We start from the raw sequence: 18,963 nt of genomic DNA, 5'->3' as shown, positions 1-18,963 counted from the left end.
CAGAGAATCTTGCAGGGGCCCCAGATTTCCCGGTGCCTTCTTCATCCTCCTCCTTTGTTGCAGACAGATAACCTCCTCTTCTGTTGCAGACAGATTTATCTGGTCCTTCTCTGTCCTGGTAGAGAGCTCTCTTTTATGCACTTAGCTTCGTTACTGTTAGAACAACTTTGCTTTGAGGTTTTTTTCTCATCAGTTACATCTCTGGTTCTGATACCTGAAGGAAATCCACTTTTACAGCTGCATGTATCTGGCTGCCAAATATTCTTCTTTCTGCTTCTCTTGGGCATCTCTGTTTGCTTGAATAACTCTTCCTGGATTAGATTTTATCAGATTAAATCATATGTTTAATGCCTTCATGACAAGATGAGAGAAGTCCACTGGAGCTTTTGTTTCATTCCACTCTTTTATCCCCAGGTTAGGCTTTGAGGATTTACCCTTTTCAAGGCGCCTGAAGAAGATAAAGGAATTTTTGGAGCTCAGCACAGTTCCAAAGTCAGATGTATTGTTTGAATTAGGTAAGCACCTTTTTTAGTACAGGTATTCAGTAAAACCCATGGGGCAGTAGTCCAAGGAGTCTGGGGTTAATGCTTTCTCTCCAGGGTTCCAGCCTTTCCTGTCTAGACTGGCAGGGGCTAGATGTAGTGCAAAGACTGCCTGCTCAGCCTCATAGAACAAGTAAGTGTCTGAACCACTTCACAGCGACTCCCTTCCATAAACCTAGAGTAGCCATGGCTTAGAGAGATGCTTGGATAGTTCATAGGGTTCCAAGATCACTTATCTTAATGACAGCCCATCATTTTGGACACAAGTGAATGGATGCCGGAATACCCAGAAGCACTGCAGATGGGGGCTGCATTGGCATAGCTGGAAACGCATCCTTGGGACTGGGGGCAGCAGGTCAGGAATGAAATCAGCAGAGAGGTTGGGCAGGAAGGAAGCTGAGATCTTCCACAGTTTTCTTTCCCTTTAATTCCCAAACTTCTTTTATTAACAGGTAATGGGGTTGCTGCTCTGCGATCTGTCCCCACTGCGATTTACTCCTTCCTGCGCTCCATGGGATCTGACCCAGATATTCCTGATCATTACAACAATCTGCAGAGGGCCATTATCTACTGTATCTCGCTGGGTGGAGACACAGACACTATAGCTACTATGGCTGGAGCCATTGCAGGGGCTTACTATGGGGAGGAGCAGGTACCTGCAAGCTGGGAGCAGAGCTGTGAAGCTTTTCAAGAGACAGAGAAGGTGGCAAATAGCTTATATGAGCTCTACTGCCAACGACTCTGAGCCAACACTGACATTGTGTGCCAAAGGTACAGCTAGCAACCTCGCTGGTCAGATCTGCACCATCATCAACCACCAGTTGGCCCTCCACTCTCAGAATGACCCTTTTGGTCAGGTGCTACGTGGTGAAAATGAGAGCTGGGTGTTAGAGACAGGACTTATTTCTCTGATTCATTTTGTCTGGCGAGTGTGCGTGGGGGATGCTTTAAATGGTTATGTTTATTTCTCCACCAAAACTCACCAGCACTGCCTGGTTTCTGGTGAGATTTCTGCTCTTTACTCTGTCCTCTTCTTCTGCCCTTGTCTCTTTCTATTTAAACACTTGTTAAGATTCCAAGGAGGAGGGGTACAGAATCCAGAACCTTTCTGGTTTCCCTCCATTGGCTTCCAAATGCTGTGGCCTTTCCTTGAAACATTCACAGTCTAATTTGTAGTAGTACTTGGGTTGCCCTGTAGCCCTCTTACACTTGTATTTCACTCGCAGAGGTTGAACAGCTGAATGGGCAGTGTTGGTGCCTGGGGGTCCAACAGAAAGATGAATTACTGGAAAAGCCTGGAATATCACTCAGAAAAGTCTGAAGTCCCAGCATTCAGGAAATGGTATACTGGCTTGCAAAGCCTCCCTAGAATGAGCTCTGCTCTAGAGACAGAATGAGAAGAACCGAGTGGGGTTAAGATAGAGGTTGCCTCATCCATCTCGTGGCATTGTAAGCAGTATCATTGGCCAGCATGGGTGGGATTCCATATTACTTGTTCCAGTAGGAGTACGTCATGGTTTTTGCCATTGTTTTCTGTCCTTTGCTGTCTGAATTACACTTGCTCTTGATTCTGGCCTTGATGCTCATGTTGCTGGAGCTACACCCTTTGCTACCATTGCCTAATTAACACCCATTCTATACATAGTCCATTGCATCTACCAAGGATGCTAGTACACCTGTGGGAAGGGATAATGTAGTAAAACCTAGTGGTACATGGGGTTCAGATCTTGCTTCCCTCAGGGGAATGGCAAAAATCTGAATTTGTTGGGAGTAGGTTTTAACTCTGCTTTAGAAGTGTGCAATCAATTCTTTAAAAAGGGATGGAAGGGCAGTTTGTGGGGAGTGTACCTCCGTTAAGAAATGTGCACTCAGAGGCTATAACAAAAATAAAGCAGCCTGGTTCTTCAGTTGAAAGTGTATACACTTCATCTAGCAGAATTGGAGCAAGAGGAGATGATCTGAGTTTGTAAAGAGGCAGAATCATGTCGAAATGGTTTGTGAAATGTCTGAAGTTGTTAGACCAAACAAAACAGAGAAATAAAAAACAAACATCCTGTTTGCAGGAAGCTGTCATATGGAAACGTTTATAAATCTGAATGTTCCAAAGTAATTCTATATATATGTATATTTTTTTATTGAGACTGGGAAGTGAATGCATTGCCAACATGGGGCTCTTGCCCAGCATGATATCAGCCTACAGTTTTTCTATTTCAGATTGATGGTACGTGTGAAAAATCTGACTGTAATATATTTGTTCCTCACCTTTCCTGTACTTTGTTTCCTTGAAGTCTTGAGTCTTGTGTATGAAGCTTTGCTGGATTTTCCTTCTATAAATTGGAATACTTTGTCCTATAAATGTGTGGAATTACGAGCCTGCTGTGAGCATGGATTGTATTGCAAATTTGCAGAAAATTTAAAGTGTCATGTTGTATTTACTTTAAGATTCTGTTGTTTTCAATGAAGACATTTTAAAGAGCAAATATTTTTTAAGCCTGTCTTGTTTTTTTCTGATGTGAAAGGAAACTGTGAAGCTAAGACAAGCTTTCTGTTTACCGAATCTTGCTGTCTCTAACTCAGGATTGAAGTGCGTACCAAAAAAGTGCCAGGAGCTGATTTTTTGGGAGATAAATAAAATCACTTTGTATCTTTTTAAGGAAAGCATCAGCACAGTGATTAATTATGGAACATAACTCCATTATGCCAATAAGTTGGTTTTATAACTGGTGCCTAGTGATATATTGGCTTCAGCCTCTTCAGTTAGCAGTATAGCCACCAAGGCTTCCTGAGCAGAGATGCCCTTCCTTATATGTGCTTCTACTAGGGAGTCTTTTGTAGGTAGGTTAAAAAAAATTGTGGCCATTCAGGTGGAGATGAGCCTGGAACCAAGCTGGGAAAATCTGTATATAGGGTCTTTGAAGTGTAATGGGACTTGAAACCCATTCACCAGGCCATTGCAGGTTTGGGGAAGTGGGGTGTAACGCACCTTGAGCATCAGTGGTTGGTGCCTGAAATGTTGCAATGAAGAGAGAAGCACAGCTGTGTCTCAGCTTGATAGTTTTTTGCATCCCCTTATCCAGGCCTGCCCAACTGGCCTTAGTTTCTTCCTGTATCTTGTACTGCAATCCTTCATGGAACAGTTCATCTCCTGGTGAAGAGCTGAGGGCTTTTGAGTCAGCAGGTATAAGTGTCCAATACATGTTTTCCCAGAGATTGCAAACACTAATGACTACGGATTCCTAGTAAAGGAAACGCAGGCTAAATAAGTGCTTATGACAGAGTCATTAGCATCATTTGGCACAGTTGTCGTACTGCTATAAGATGACCCTTGGATACCGCACATTGTTGTTATGTATCAAACTTCCTCTCTATTTTCTTCCTCTGAGCTGTAGCATAATTGATTTGAAGGCACCCCATGGGCGTAACACCCACAGCTGCTTTGCATGTAAACCTGGGAAGGTGCACTGAAACCCAGCAGGAGCAGAGAGATTTTCCCCTTGCTCAAGCTGCTTTGATGTAACGTTATTGCAGTCAGCTTTGCTGTGTGTTCTGCAATAGTGAGCATTTAGCCTTCACTATGTGAAACAGAAAGGAATTGGGGCTGATTCAGTTACAATATGGGGTTTGGGAATGGTCTTAGTTGCATTTCCCAGATTGCCTATGGTAAAGGGCCTGGAATGTGTCTTGGCAACTTCTCTTTGCTGGCTGAGTTGCAACTCCTGATTTTGGTGTTTAACCCCAGCTGTTCTGGATGGGGAAATTAAGCTGGGTGTAAAACCCACCAAAGTTCAGTTATGTGGCAGTACTTTTCCAGACTGATTTTATTTAACTATAATTGCACTTCAGATGTCACCAGCAGGGAATTATGGTGCATAATTCCATTTATAGCTTTACAGTCTATTTGCTGTCATGTATTGGAATTATAGAAGTCTTAGAAAAACCTAACAGCTATTTTCCCTTCTGCTCTTTCGAGACAGCCTGCAATTATTGTATTGTTTCTTAAAGTGTTTCTTGCAGGGGGCCTGGACCCAAAGATCTCGTGAGGTCCTTTCCAGCCCCTAACGTCTATGAATCTGAAGAATGAAAGCCCTTCCATGCCAATGACACATCTTTTAGGCAGCTGGAACTGCTGCTTTTTTGGGGGTAAGTTTAACACTTAAAATCTATTGTAAAAGAAGAGTAACCATCCAGGCATAGTTTTATGAGCAGGGAATAACAGTTCATAGGTTCATAGATGTAGGGTTGGAAGGGACCTGAGCAGATCATCGAGTCCAGCTGCCTGCCCTGGGCAGGAATGAATGCTGGGCTCATATGACCCCTGGTAAATTTAAGCTCATATGACCCCAACTAGGTAATTATCAAGCCTCCTTTTAAAGACCCCCAAGGTAGGAGCCAGCACCACTTCCTTTGGAAGTCGGTTCCAGATCCTGGCTGCCCTGACTGAAGTAGTGCCTCCTGATGTCTGCTGAATGTCCTATAAGAGCAGGAGAGAAGAAATGTTAAAACAGAGGGAGTTGATGTGTTAGTCATCTGGTGTATTGCTGCTGCATGCCCTGTTTGGGAGCTGGAAGTGTGTGTGAAGGGTATTGCCTTGTAGAAGTTACAGGGGAGCAGTCAATAAAAAGATTTTAACTCCTGGAATCATTCCAAGCCAATTACAGATGACCAAAAAACCCAAAAATTATACCGTGAAGGTGATTTGTCTCTGCTTCACAGGTTTTGAAGGGACCCATCAACTTAGAACATTTACAACTGGAAATATTGTAACCTCTCCAATTAAGAAAGCAAAGAGAAAGCTATCAGAGGAAGAAATATTTTCTCTCACATTTTCTGCACTATTGCCTTTGACAGCACTTGGTGTACAGTCAGCTTCACCATTTCCTCTAATCATACTCATATTCATAGTCATCTAATCAATTTTTCCTGCAATTTTGTGAGCGTTATGCTACTTAGACCAGGATACTGGATGGCATTCTCCGTGGCTTCTCTCAGTGGGAAGAAGGGGAATGGGTAATGTTGCCGTCATAAGTTCTGGAAGTTGTGCCTTGCTGGGGATGGGGGCGGGATATGCTTTTCCTAGGTGGAAGTGGAGACCCTGCCAATTTGAAATCTATTGTTACTCAAAACTCCCTTATCTCCCACGTTATACATGCATGTTGCCCTCCTGCTGGGAAACCCCTGGCAAGTGGCAGATTGCTTGCTGGCATTAGGCTTGCTTTTATCAATTGTAACATTCGGCGTATTAAAAAAAGACGGAGAGGGGAAGAGGAAAACCCGGGCTTCAACTCCTTCTGTCTTAAATTCCTCAAAACAAGTAGTGCCCTGAAATCAGAAGAAATTGTTGCAGTGTGTTTCCTTTTGTAGCACTATGGAGTAAGCTTGTCATATAAGAACTGCTAATAAAAGTTGGCCTGCCTATGTCTTCAGACTGGGGCGGGCAAAATGCGGTCCACTGGCCAGATGCGGTCTGCCAGGCCATTCTATCCAGCCCACGGGGCCCCTAAAAAATGTATAAAATTAATATTTATCTGCCCCTGTCTGCCTGTCATGTGGCCCTCGATGGCTTGCCAAAACTCAGTAAGTGGCTCTCCGCACGAAATAATTGCCCACCTCTGCCTTAGACCAACATGGGTACAATGAAAAACCCAGCTAATGAAAGTTATATCTGTATCAGCATGGCCAGCTCTGAGAGTTATTTAATTCTGGTTCTTAGGGAACAGTTGCTTACCTTGCCAAACTCAAACCCATTATTGCCACTGACTTTCCCCACTCACTGGAAGTTTCAGCAGAGAAGCCATGCACTGGATAGACCATTGAGAGTGGGCTATGCCCTTTGTCCCCCTGGTGGGATACTCTAGGGGAACTTTCAGGGCCAGCGATCTGGACGTGTTTCTGATCTGCAGACTGCTCGGAGTACCCCCAGTCTAGAGGAGACCTGTGGAGTCATGATCATCTTTTATTTGGCAGGTTTATACAAAGATAACTCGCGTGTGCGGCTTTTAATAACCTCTGAATAAGGTATGGGAATGTGATACAGGAAAGGCAGGTTCCAGTCCAACTCTGATATGGACCTTCTGGGCAGGTCCTGGACTCTGTTTCTGCCTCCAGTCCCTGGAAGTGTACCTCCAGTCCCTGGAAGTGTAATGGGGATACTTGAGAACATATTGGGTCAGCCCACAGGTCCATCCAGCCTGGTCTCCTGTCTTGCAGTGGCAGACAGGTGCTAAGTATTTAAGCAGGGCATATCCAGAATGATCCATCCTCTGCCCCTCTCCCCTTCAAAGCTTCCATCATTCAGAGGCTTCTTTCGCCTGGCCTGTCCTACCTGCTCATCTCTCTGGGGCTCTGATCTCAGGTGAGGTCTCAAGCTGATGCTGTAATCCAAACTAGCAGCAGGACAAAGATCCAGGTAGGACCATCTTTTATACAATAAGTTTTATTGATGTTGTGTCAATACAATCAAGTACTGTAGTTTTAGTTCTGAAGAAGGCCAGTTTCACAAATGAAAAGAGTGCATTTTAAACCAATTTTACTGACAGACAGTGCATGTAATAAGTATTTACAAAACTAAAATCCTCTATATACTAGGTTAGAAATGAAGATACTAGAGGCAAACTTAAAAAAAATAGTAAGAATTTGTATATAAAAATGCACATTGTAATGCAGTTTTCATAGTTAAAAATAGACATACTTCATCCAACCCAACCGTATTTTTATTTTTTGGTGATTGAAACCAAAATCTCATGCACTCACACACACGACAGAAAATAAATCCTTCTGCTGGCGATTATCATCATGTACTAAATACTTCCGAAAAAGAATACCTTCCTGACAGTATCTGGCTTATGGAACACCCCCTTCATTCTGTGCATCGTTTTTCTAGCCTAACTCTATGTGCGTGTATATCTTTGCCTTTCAATTACTGTGTAAATGTAACAGGTTATATAGCTGCAGAAGGTTGATTACGGTTTATGCTCTGCACATGAAGGGAAAGTGAAATTGCAACACGGTAGTCTACTGTATTGAAGGAGTTAATGTTTCAGAGTTTGGTTATTATAAATGTGCATTTTTGTCGTTACTTTTGCCAGCCAGAACCAGAAGACTGAATCAAAACAAAACAAAACGAAACAAAAAAGGATTGAACATAGGTTAGAACACAGTATAAATAAATTGCTTTGTTGAGTAACAGGCATAAACTTCCACCCTTGAGAGTAAGTTTGAGTACATGGAAGCTCCCTTACCCTAACCGCAGGTAGCGTTGCATGTGTTACCATCTCTGCCTCCGGCAGGGTGACTCGGTGAAAGCAGCGAAACGCCACTGCTCTGAAACGAAAGGGGTCTGATGCCTTATGAACTTGAGTTCACTGCTGTTCTCCACAGGAAAATATACTTAAATAAAGGAGAGATGAGCCCCATTCCAGCATCCTCTTCCCAAGCGTGGATGTGACGAAAACATCTGAGCTCCATTTCTTTTAAGTTTAGTTGTTTTCTTTGTTTTTTATGGCTCCTTTTCCTGACGGGAAATCAAAGAACTACGATCTGGTCCATGAAGGGCTCTGACCTTCCCCTGCCTTTAGGAATCAGAACCTCCTGATGGATTTACCAGGTCTGTGTTTGTCTGTTTACAAAACTCCTTTGCTTCACAATCTGCAGCTGTAAATCTGAATAAAAACTGAAACCAAAGTGAGGGAGACCCAATTTCCAGCAGTGTAGCAGCTGGAATGTTTAACTATAGAATTCTGGGGGTTTTTTTCTTTTCCTCTATCACTTTCTTCTTTTTGTTTCTTATTTTCATGGATGGGGAAGTTTATTAAAAAAAAACCCTGAAGCCCTGGATGGCAAGAGACACAAAAGTGGGTAAGTTTAAAAAAAAAAAAAAAGATAGAAAATCTATGTTTAAATATCTTTACAACAAATCAGGAGAACAATAGCAAGTCATGTTCTTACTGCTTTTCCTTACTATGGGCATCATGGACATTTGAGAATCTTGGTTGCTGAGCTGCTGGTTGAATGAGCTTCAGCTATTAGTCACAGGTCTTTGCAGAAAGGGATTTAATATATTATGTGTGGCTCAACTTTAGGGGCATTGTGTCTGCCTGGGTTTGGAAGAATCACTTTAGAAATGCCTAATTGCATGGGCTCATTTCTAGTGTATCTTCAGGCAAGCCACAGAGCAAGAGAGCTCAATTGTTCCCATAAACGAAGGGCAGTCGCCAAGTGGTCAATACCTGTGCACACCATTTCCAAAGCCTTATATCCCATATTCAATCTGGTGACATTTCAAGCATTATCGAGACAAAGCGGTAACAACAGGACAAACAGGAAATTATTTCCGCCCCCCCAACTAAATCACAGAAGTTGGCATGCAGAATGCTGCACCTTTAAAGATACATATTGCACTATACTTGTAAATAACATCATAAGTAGGTAATAGCACCATTGTAAAATGATTGAATGGAAAGACAGAGTGAACACTCTCTTGTTTTAATTAAAAGGTCCTCAAAGAAGAGAAAAAATACCAACATGAACATTTGTTTCCTGAAACAGAGACATTAAGAGCAAGTTGTCCATAAATGGCACATTCAAGAAAGCATTGTGAAACTTTCCATTAACTCAGACTACAAGCATTGTAAGCCATGCTTGCAGTGCCATCTTTGGATTGTCAGATAATAATGTGTTCACAACACCAAGCAAGTCTTTGGGCTACAAAGAAATATACAGGATAGAACCAGCCCTTTGACCTGCCCATGATAAATTAACACAAGATGGAGGAACATTAGATCATCACAGGGGTCCTAAATTCCCTGAATGGCTGTGGAATTGTTTGTCCTTTTTCCAGACACCATTGACGTGGTGGTATTATTCCTAAAGACAGGGTTTTTTTAAATAATAATTATTTACTTATTATATAAAGGTGCTTATGCAATGTGTTACACATTTGATGACTAAAAATCAACCCGCACTGACTCCTGATTAAATCAGAGAGACTGCCTCAAAGCACAATCTTAAAAATAAAAAAGAAAAGTATGAATGAGACTGAAACTTGGGCCAGTGATGCATTAGGAGGAAGATATTTCAATCCATCGTGGCACTGCTTCTACATAGATTTGGGTTGAATGCATAGGACCTTTTTGCTGGCTAAAGTGTACACTAACAGTTAAATCGCTGTCTTTTTTTAATTCAAAATGGGGAAAAGGTTATAAACCAAAAAAAAAAAGGGCTCTAGTTCCTTCAGTTTACCTACTCTGGATTACAGAACAATCGCGTTGCATGCCTAGGTCCTTGCCATCCCATGCTAGTTTGATGTGCAGTCGCTAGGGTAAAGTTTATTCCACTTTGCCGTTACCCTCCCCCAAAAAAACAGAAAAAAAGCAAGAAAACATCTTTCTGATTATCCTCTTGACTCATTGATCAAACAGCGTGAAGCAAGGTCCCGCGCCAACGACGGGCACGTTCTTCCCAGTGATTTTTCTTTTTTGCATTAATTTTATTTTATTTTGTTTTTCTTTTTTTTTTTTTAATAAAAAAATTAAGACAGTTTATGGCTAAAGTGGGTATAAAGGAAATGCACCCAATAGCCGTTATGTGGGGCAAAGCAGGAACCCAGAGAAAGAGGAGTGGATGTATTCTGTGGAGTACAACCCGTTGGCTTGGTCCGAAGGCATTTGCACCCAGACTTGGTCGTTCTCTTTGAGTTCAAGCACTGCGCTGCCCGAGGCTTGGTCCAGGTAGCCTTTTTTGTACTCATCGTAGGTGTATGTGGCAGGTACGTTGTTCTTGTACAGTGCCACCCAGACGTTAGTCCCTTTGACATGCACGTGGTAGGCAAAGTAATAGATGCCGGAGATGGGACAGGTAAATATCCCAGTAGCTGCATTGTAGCCGTTGTGCCCGTTATACAAAGTCCTGTCAAATTTGACTGGCATGCCGGATGCCGGGAACGGCGAGGTCAGGATGGCTGTGAATGCTGGCGCTATTCGGGCAGAGAGCTCTCCTCGGCCATACTGTGGCTTCCCTGGCTTGCCGTTCCCCAGCACGGCCCCTTCCACGCCACCGTCTGGCAAATGGAGCCCAGCAATGCCCGTCTCGTCAAACACCCCTGGTGCCCCGGGGGGGCCGGGGGGCCCGGGAGGCCCGGGAGGCCCATGCAATCCGGGGTTCCCTGGCATTCCAGGTGGGCCAACGGGCCCTGCGATACCCGGCCCACCCACTTTCCCCTCGCCCGGAGGGCCTGGGTGACCTGGTTCCCCTTTCAGCCCTGGTAAGCCCTGGGGCCCCATTGGCCCCGCGGGGCCCTGTAGACCTGGAATACCAGATGGCCCTCTCAGGCCCGGCTGCCCTGGAATCCCACCCTCCCCCTTAGGGCCGGGGCCCCCTGTTAACCCAGGCACCCCAGGGAGCCCTATGAACCCTGGTTCCCCTTTTGGGCCCATTGGGCCAGGTGGCCCATGTGACCCCGGCAAGCCTCTCTCTCCTGGTATCCCTGGTTTCCCTGCAAAACCATTTGGCCCTTGGTCTCCGCGTATCCCTGGCATTCCTGGGGCCCCTGGGGGCCCGGCGTCACCTTTAGGGCCCATGAGCCCATGCTTGCCTGGCAAGCCCATGGAACCCGGGGGCCCTGGGGGCCCTATGATGCCTGGTGGCCCCATGTCTCCCGGCTCCCCATCTATGCCTGGCTCCCCTTTGTCACCAATCACACCTGGGACCCCGGGCTGCCCGCGGTCCCCTTTTAAGCCGGGCAGCCCCGGTTTCCCGTAGCCTGTAGCTCCTGGTAAACCAGGGAGGCCGCGGATGCCGGGTTCTCCCTTTGGCCCCAAGGGGCCTTGCAGCCCTGGGATGCCAGCAACCCCTGGGATGCCTATTCCGTCCACACCTGGCAGGCCCCGTGGCCCAATTAGCCCCGGTTCCCCATTGATCCCAGGTGGACCTTGTGGGCCCATGTCACCCTTTTCCCCAGGAGCACCTGGCAAGCCATCAAGCCCTGGTTTTCCATTGCCCACAGGCCCTGGTGGGCCAGAAGGACCAGGTGGCCCGCCGTTCCCCCTGGGCCCTGGCAACCCTGGCTTCCCAACTCCATTTTCACCTTTCATGCCACGCTCCCCACGAAGGCCCGGCTCCCCTTTTGGTCCCGGTTCTCCCCTAAAGCCGGGTTGCCCTGGGACCCCTTGTAGGCCTGGTTTACCATTGACTGAGATGCCTGCTGGTCCAGGCAGACCTGGTGGCCCTGGCAGCCCCCGTGGTCCTTGCTCTCCCCGCATGCCGGGTTCACCTTTCAAGCCAGGCATCCCTTTCATGCCCGCCTTTCCTGGGAGCCCTGGGATGCCTGGCTTCCCAATACCAGAAAACCCAGGGGGCCCTGCAGGGCCTGGCTGGCCGTGCATTCCTGGTTTCCCAGTGCCTGGTTTTCCTGGATATCCTGGTGGTCCTGGAGGGCCTCGCGGGCCTGGCTTCCCTGGTGGTCCGGGCTCCCCTTTGAGATCCATGGGCAGGGCTGGCAGCATGTCTGTTGAGAGAACGAGACAGCAAGTCCACACTGGGAAAAGCAGAGTCACCAAGTCACTGGAGGAGTGGGAGTTATAGCAAGCACTTGGAGCCGGGGGGAGCGGTCTCTGTCAGGGCATCTGGGTTTTTATTCTTGGCTTTCCTAAGATCTCACCACACCATCTCAGTTAAAAAGCGGCACTGCTATAGACCCTCATGCCCTCTCTGAAGTTGGGCATTCATATTTACGAAGAGCTTTGAGGTTCTCAGACCAAAGATGCCCTAAAAACCCCTGGACTTATTGTCTAGCCATTATTTACACTCTTGTGGCCTGGAGATCCATGTTCTCCTTGTAGTAAAGCAAAGCAGGAATGAAAGCTGGCCTGCACCTTGCTCCCACTCGGGTGTTAGCACCTCTACCCTTAAAGGCCAGTCCCAAAAACTAAAGCGTGATGCTGGTTGCTTGCCATGGCTATGAAAGTTATCACTAAAAAGAAATAAGCAGGAAGAATGGGAAGTCCTTGCATCCCTTCGAACTATGATATCATTGGAATAACAGAGAGCTGGTGGGACTCACATGACTGGGGCACTGTCGTGGATGGGGATAAACTGTCCAGGAAGGACAAGCCAGGGGAGAAGAGTTGTGCTCCACGTAGAAGAGCTGTATGATTGCTCAGAGCTCCGGTATGAAACTGGGGACAGGCCTGCTGAAAGGCTCTGAGTTAAGGTTAGAGGAGAGAGCACCAAGGGTGATGCTGGGGTGGGCATCTGCTATAGACCACCAGACCAGGAGGATGAGGGGGATGAGGCTTTCTTCAAACAGGTAGTGCAAGTTTCCTGATCACAGGTCCTGGTTCTCATGGAGGACTTCAGTCACTCTAACAACTGCTGGGAGGGCAATACAGCAGTGTGCAGGCAATTCAGGACAGTTCTGGAGAGTGTTGGGGACAACTTCCTGGTGCAAGTGCTCGAGCGGCCAACTAAGGGCTGTGCTCCTCTTGACCTGCTGCTCACAAACAGGGAAGATTTGGTGGAGGATGTAGAAGTGGGTGGCAGCTAGGGCAGCATTGACCATGTGATAACTGAGTCCAGGATCCTGAAGAAAGGAAGGAAGGAGAACAGCAGAGTAAGGATCCTGGACTTCAGAAAAGCAGACTTCAACTCACTCAGGGAACTGATGGGCAGGATCCCCTGGGAGGCCTGTCAGAGGGGAAAAGAAGTTCGGGAGATGGCTGTACTTTAAAGAGACCTTACTAAGGGTGCAGGAACAAACTATCCCGATGCGCAGGAAGATGAGCAAGTATGGCAGAAGCCCAGCGTGACTTAGCAGGGAACTCTTCATTGAGCTAAAACACAGAAAAGGACCCTTACAAGAAGTGGAAACCTGGACAAATAACTAGGGAGGAGAATAAGAGCATTGCTCAGGCATGCAGGGATGAAATCAGGAAGGCCAAAGCACAACTGGAGTTGCAGCTAGCAAAGGAAGAGAGGAGTTTCTACAAATATATCAGCAACAAGAGGAAGATCAGGGAAAGTGTAGGTCCTTTACTAAATGGGGAAGGCAACCTAGTGACAGATGATGTAGAAAAGGCCTTTTTCAATACCTTTTTCACCTCAGCCTTCACAGGTAAGGTGAGCTCCCAGAGTACTGCACCTGGCAGCTTGGGGAGGGGGTGAGCAACAGTGGCAAAAGAACAGGTTAGGGACTATTTAGAAAAGCTGGATGTGTACAAGTCCATGGGCCTGGATGGGATGCACCTAGGATGCTGAGGGAGTTGGCCGATGTGATTGCAGAACCACTGGCCATCATCTTTGAAAACTCGTGGTGATTGGGGATTGGAAAAGGGCAAATATAGTGCCCATATTTAAGAAGGGGAAGAAGGAGGATCCAGGGAACTACAGACTGGTCAGCCTCACCTCAGTCCCTAGAAAAATCATGGAGCAGCTCCTCAAGTAATCCGTTTTTAAGCACTTGGGGGGGAGAAGAAATTGGTCCCAATTTGAGCTGGGGGTTGGACTAGGTGTGACCTCCTGAGGTCCCTGCCAGCCCTCATTCTCTACGATTCTCTGACTCCAAGAAGGTGATCAGGACCAGTCAACATGGATTCACCAAGGGCAAGTCATGCCTGACCAACCTGATTGTCTACTATGATGAGATGACTGGCTCGGTGGATGCAGGAAGAGCAGTGGACATGCTATACCCTGACTTCAGCAAGGCCTTTGATACAGTCTCCCACAGCATGCTTGCAAGCAAGCTAAGTATGTATGGGTTGGATGAATGGTCTGTAAGGTGGACAGAAAACTGGCTGGATCATCAGGCTCAGAGAATAATAGTCAATGGCTCCATGTCTAGCTGGCAGCCAGTACCCAGTGGAGTGCCCCAGGGGTCAGTCCTGGGACCTGTTTTGTTCAATATCTTCATCAATGACCTGGAAGATGGGATGCAGTGCACCCTCAGCAAGTTTTCAGATGACACCAAGCTGGGAGAAGTAGTAGATACACTGGAAGGTAGGGCTAGGATTCAGAAAGACCTCAGTGAATTGGAGAATTGGACCAAAAGGAATCTCATGAGGTTCAATAAGGGCAAGTGCAAAGTCCTGCACTTAGGATGGAGCAATCCCATGCACTGGGACAGGCTGGGGGCCAACTGGCTAAGCAGCAGCTCTGTAGAAAAGGTCCTGGGGGTGACAGTGGACAATACACTGAATATGAGCCAGCAGTGTGCCCTTGTTGCCAAGAAGGCTAATAGGATACTGGGCTGCATTAGTCAGAGCATTGCCAGCAGAACAAGGGAAGTGATTATTCCCCTCCTTCTGGTGCTGGTGAGGCCACATCTGCAATACTGTGTCCAGTTTTGGGCCCCTCACAGAAAGGATGTAGATAAATTGGAGAGAGTCCAGCGGAGGGCAACAAAAATGGTTAGGGGCTAGGGCACGTGACTTCTGAGGACAGGCTGAAGCAACTGGGTTTATTTAACCTGGAGAAGAGAAGACTGAGCAGGGATTTAATAGCATCCTTCAACTACCTGACAGGTGGTTGCAAAGAGGATGGCGCTGGGCTGTTCTCAGTGGTGGCAGATGACAGAACAAGGAGCAATGGGCTCAAGTTTCAGGAAGGGAAGTTTAGTTTAGATATTAGGAAGAATTTTCTCTCTAGAAGGATAGTGAAACACTGGAACAAGTTATCCAGAGAGGTGGTGGACTCTCCATCCTTGGAAGTTTTCAAGACCTGGGTGGACAAAAAGACTTAGCTGGAATGGTCTAATTGCGGGTGGTCCTGCTTTGAGCTGGGGTTTAAATTAGATGACCTCCTGAGGTCCCTTCCAACGCTAATTTTCTATGATGCCAAAGCCCATCACTCAGGCAGTAGAGCAGCAAGGCTACGAAAAGCCTAACAACCCAGAATCCCAAAATGAGCTCAGCCTGTACAAACTGATGGCATACAAGTCTGTTTGTTGCTAACATGACAAGGAACCTGCTTGGACACATTAGCTTTCATGGCTGCTCTAGACATAGCTAAAAAGGATTCCCAGCTGGCATCTGACCACGAAATGGGGTGACTGGCTGCAGATGGATTGTCTCAATGTGCTAAGAGAAAGAAACTGAAGCAAAGTGAACAACTCAGCCTGCCTCTGATTGAGGTACATGCAAGAGAAAACAGAGCAAAAGCAAAGATCAAATATATGGGCTTCAGTGGTGCAAAAGCCTTGACTGACATTTACAATATGGGGGCTAATAGAATAACCCCTGGTTCAAAAAAATATCATCAAGGAAACTAGCTTGGTGACACTTAGCTAGCCCTACACACAGTTAAATGGTCAGCGGGATAACTTGGGCTTATTCTTCTGGCATATGCATTGAGGATTATTTTCATTTTAAAATCACAACCATTCCAAGACACTTCCTATCCTACAGTGATCACAAGTCAGTGTGTAGGGTGGGCAGGAGCGGGGGGAATCTTTTTAATGTCCCAACTATTTTTATGCTGTTACTACCTAGAATCCAGGTAAGAGCAAGCCCCACATTGGATTAGACAGTCTCCAGAGCCCATGCTCCAAAGAGGTTGCAATTCAAGCAGATAAACTAGCCAAAGAGTGGGGGAAAGCAATGAGGATGATTATCCCCACTTATACTTTCACAAAAAGAGCAGGTGCCTCGCAGGTCTTTGCTGCAGCTGACAACTGATCCTCATCTCTTGAGTCCCATTCTCAAGTCCACCCTCCCTCTGGCCCAGCAAGTCTCAAACAAGGCACCGCAGCACCTGGGGTGCTGTGAGATTGCTTGAGGAGTGCTGCAGGACTCAGCTTGTGTGTGAGGAGTAAAGCACTCTCCTCCCCTGCCAGTCCAGCTCCACACACCCACTGCAACATCTAGCAACCATCAGCATCCCCACTGCTCCCCTGGAGACTGCCGCTGCTGCCCTCCCCCACCCCTTGGTGCACCTGCATGTCCCCACCACCCACCCTGTGGCAGTTTTTTCTGGTGTGGGTGGGTGGACATGTGGATGGAGCAACTCTTTTCAGCTTCTCCCATGCTCCCAGGACCAGTGGGAGGGACCCTGGGGGCAGACGGCTCCCATCACCTGCTTGCATGACCCCAAGGGAGCAGCCTCAGTTGCAGGAACCACCCTTTCCCTCGCTCTGGCATGGGCCCAGGGTGGAGGCAGGTGGGGTACAGAGCGGAGCACGGCAGGGTGAGGGACTATCCCTGCCACCCTCCCCAGCACTAGGTAGAAAAGTGGTTCTCAATTGTCTTAGCCTCAAGGCAGCCATCCATAAGTTTTTTGAATGCAGAGTCTACCCTCGATAAACCTCAACCAGCACCCCAGAGTGCTGCTACATTCAGAAAAGTTGGTGGGTGCCTTAAGGTTGAGAACCTCTCCTCTAGCCAAGCTGTGGCAAAGCTCGCTCTGTACTTTCCGTCATCCATGGGCTGAAATTGTGCTGTCCGGGGGTGGCGGGGAACATCTTCTAAGGAAGAGCATTATCCCTTGGCCCAGATCTCTGCCAAGGCACAGCCCTCCATGCACAAGAGGGACAAATAGCATCAGTTGTATTCAAGATGTTGTGATTGGGCATCTGTGTTTCCTTGAAACCTTGAATCTTACCAGGAGAACTTTCAGCAGCTAATGGCTTTTAGTCACTATTTGGCTGTGTTGGAAGGAGTGAACTGCGGTTCAGATGCAAAGCCTGGGTTAAAGGTAAGCTATCGGCAATCCCCTGAGTCACCATATGGCTTCTCCAGTCCTACAGAAGGTGGTTTCCGACTAGGCTGACGAGAAGACAATTAACTGGTTTGTCATTTGTGCATTCACTTAAGACGCGTGCTGCTCAGTCCAGGGGCATAGCCTTATGGAGAGAGCTAAGCCTTCTGAGGATGCAGGCAGAGACAAGAACTGTCAAGCAAATCCAGCATCAGTAATATCCAGGAATGATGCCACACAGCTGGGAGTAGGGCATAACCACTCTGCACTTAAACACCAGTAGAGGTTTTTGCAAAAGAACTAAAACAAAGAAGGACCAGGAGATGGTGAGGTACAGGACAGCCAAAGCGTGTCCAAATTAAGGCTCACGATGCACCAGTGTCAGGTGAACAGTGGTCAGCCTGAATGGCCCTGTCAGCACAGCCAGGCTTGGCATTGCTTCCTAACAGGTCCTCCCATGCCTCATTCATGTCAGACCACCTGAGGAAAGACCCACTCCTGTGTCTAAGATAAGGAACCTGACAGGCTGGTGAAGGCTTCTTAGTGTCCTGTGCGTGACTTCATAGCCAAATGTGACCGATCCGTTAGAAGAAGAAAACCTTTATAAAAGCAGGGACAGCATCTGGGCAGCATCCAGCCCTTTGTATTTCAGTGCACGTCACCACTGAGCTCAGCGGCTAAGCGGACCTCTTGTAACTCCTGGTGGGGGGGGAGGAGGCATCGAACATGTGGGTGCTGTTTACATGGGAGGTTCTTTTCTCAGCTCTGAAAATGCCCTCCAGGGATGGACTGGCATTTGGATCACATTTCCCTTCAATGAGGGTGGCCCCCTGCCATGCTCTTTTCCTTGCAAAAATCAATTCAGTGACAGGGTTTTCCTTTTGGCAGGGCAGTTAATTCATCCACTTGGGAGCTGATTAGATGATTGCATTGAGCCATTTCTAACTGGTGCTGCATTCTATTAGCTCTGCTCTCCAGAGGGCACAGCCTGAACGTACGATGCTTTCTCTGCTGCTGGCCACATGTTCCTGCTAACACAATAGATCCTAATGTCATTTCAAAAAGGCCACTGAGGACTGATCAAATTATTAACGTGGGGTCTTGAGGCCTTAGCTCGGATCAGGGTCATCTGTACCAGGCATTGCTCACACATTCAGCAAGAGACAGTGGTTTCTCTTAAAAGCTAGCAGCATAGCTGGACACAGGGTAGGAAGGGAAAACATGGGCTCACCAAAACTGGCAGCAAAGACCAGGAATAGAACTAAAGGCGCAGACAGAAGAGTAGCTCCCCATTGTAACTCATGGTGCTTTGCAGGAAGCACCATGAGTTACAACAATCCCCCAGACCCAACAGAAGTTCACTGTTGGGTCCTGGGGTTGGGGACTCCAGGTACTGTTTAGAGTGGCAGCTGTTCTCCCCTAGTAGTGCCCCTCCCCACTCCCAGCCCGGGGGCTGTTTTCTGAATGGGAGTGGGGTAAAGGGAGTGGGGGGAGCTCGTTCTGGGGGCTCCCAGCCGGCACTAGCAAGTGGGGAGGGTGGATTGGAGCCCTGCCCCACGTTGGAGGGGGTCCAATACACTTGCCCCATCCTCTAGTGCTGGCTGAAAAAACCCCAGACTGAACTCTGTCTGCTCCTCCCCCCGCCCCAATTCTGAAAACAGTGCTGGAGCTGGGAGGCAGCACAGACACAAGTTACTGAAGGTGCTTTGTTTCGAAATGTCTTTATCTGATGAGGATCCAG

At 47.2% G+C, this 18,963-nt stretch overlaps 2 protein-coding genes across 4 annotated transcripts in view; one reads left to right on the top strand and one right to left on the bottom strand.

The window, feature by feature from the left end:
• The window catches only part of ADPRHL2 (ADP-ribosylhydrolase like 2), a 6,766-nt gene extending 3,734 nt beyond the window's left edge, over positions 1-3,032 (top strand). The window contains exons 5-6 of the mRNA XM_019547731.1: positions 415-515; positions 995-3,032. Coding sequence (XP_019403276.1) covers positions 415-515; positions 995-1,287 — 394 coding nt within the window. The 3' untranslated portion in view covers positions 1,288-3,032. The remainder of the gene's footprint in view (positions 1-414; positions 516-994) is intronic.
• A 3,917-nt stretch (positions 3,033-6,949) lies between these two features.
• Positions 6,950-18,963, bottom strand: part of COL8A2 (collagen type VIII alpha 2 chain) — a 141,125-nt gene continuing 129,111 nt past the window's right edge. For all 3 annotated transcript variants that reach the window (XM_019547729.1, XM_019547728.1, XM_019547730.1), the window contains one exon: positions 6,950-12,042. In XM_019547729.1, coding sequence (XP_019403274.1) covers positions 10,121-12,042 — 1,922 coding nt within the window. In that variant the 3' untranslated portion in view covers positions 6,950-10,120. The remainder of the gene's footprint in view (positions 12,043-18,963) is intronic.

This window comes from Crocodylus porosus, unplaced genomic scaffold, assembly GCF_001723895.1.
Source record: "Crocodylus porosus isolate Cpor-Errol unplaced genomic scaffold, CroPor_comp1, whole genome shotgun sequence".
In the NCBI taxonomy this organism is placed as follows: domain Eukaryota; kingdom Metazoa; phylum Chordata; order Crocodylia; family Crocodylidae; genus Crocodylus; species Crocodylus porosus.
Note: the sequence above shows the minus strand (reverse complement) of the source record. Positions and strands in the feature narration are given on the sequence as shown.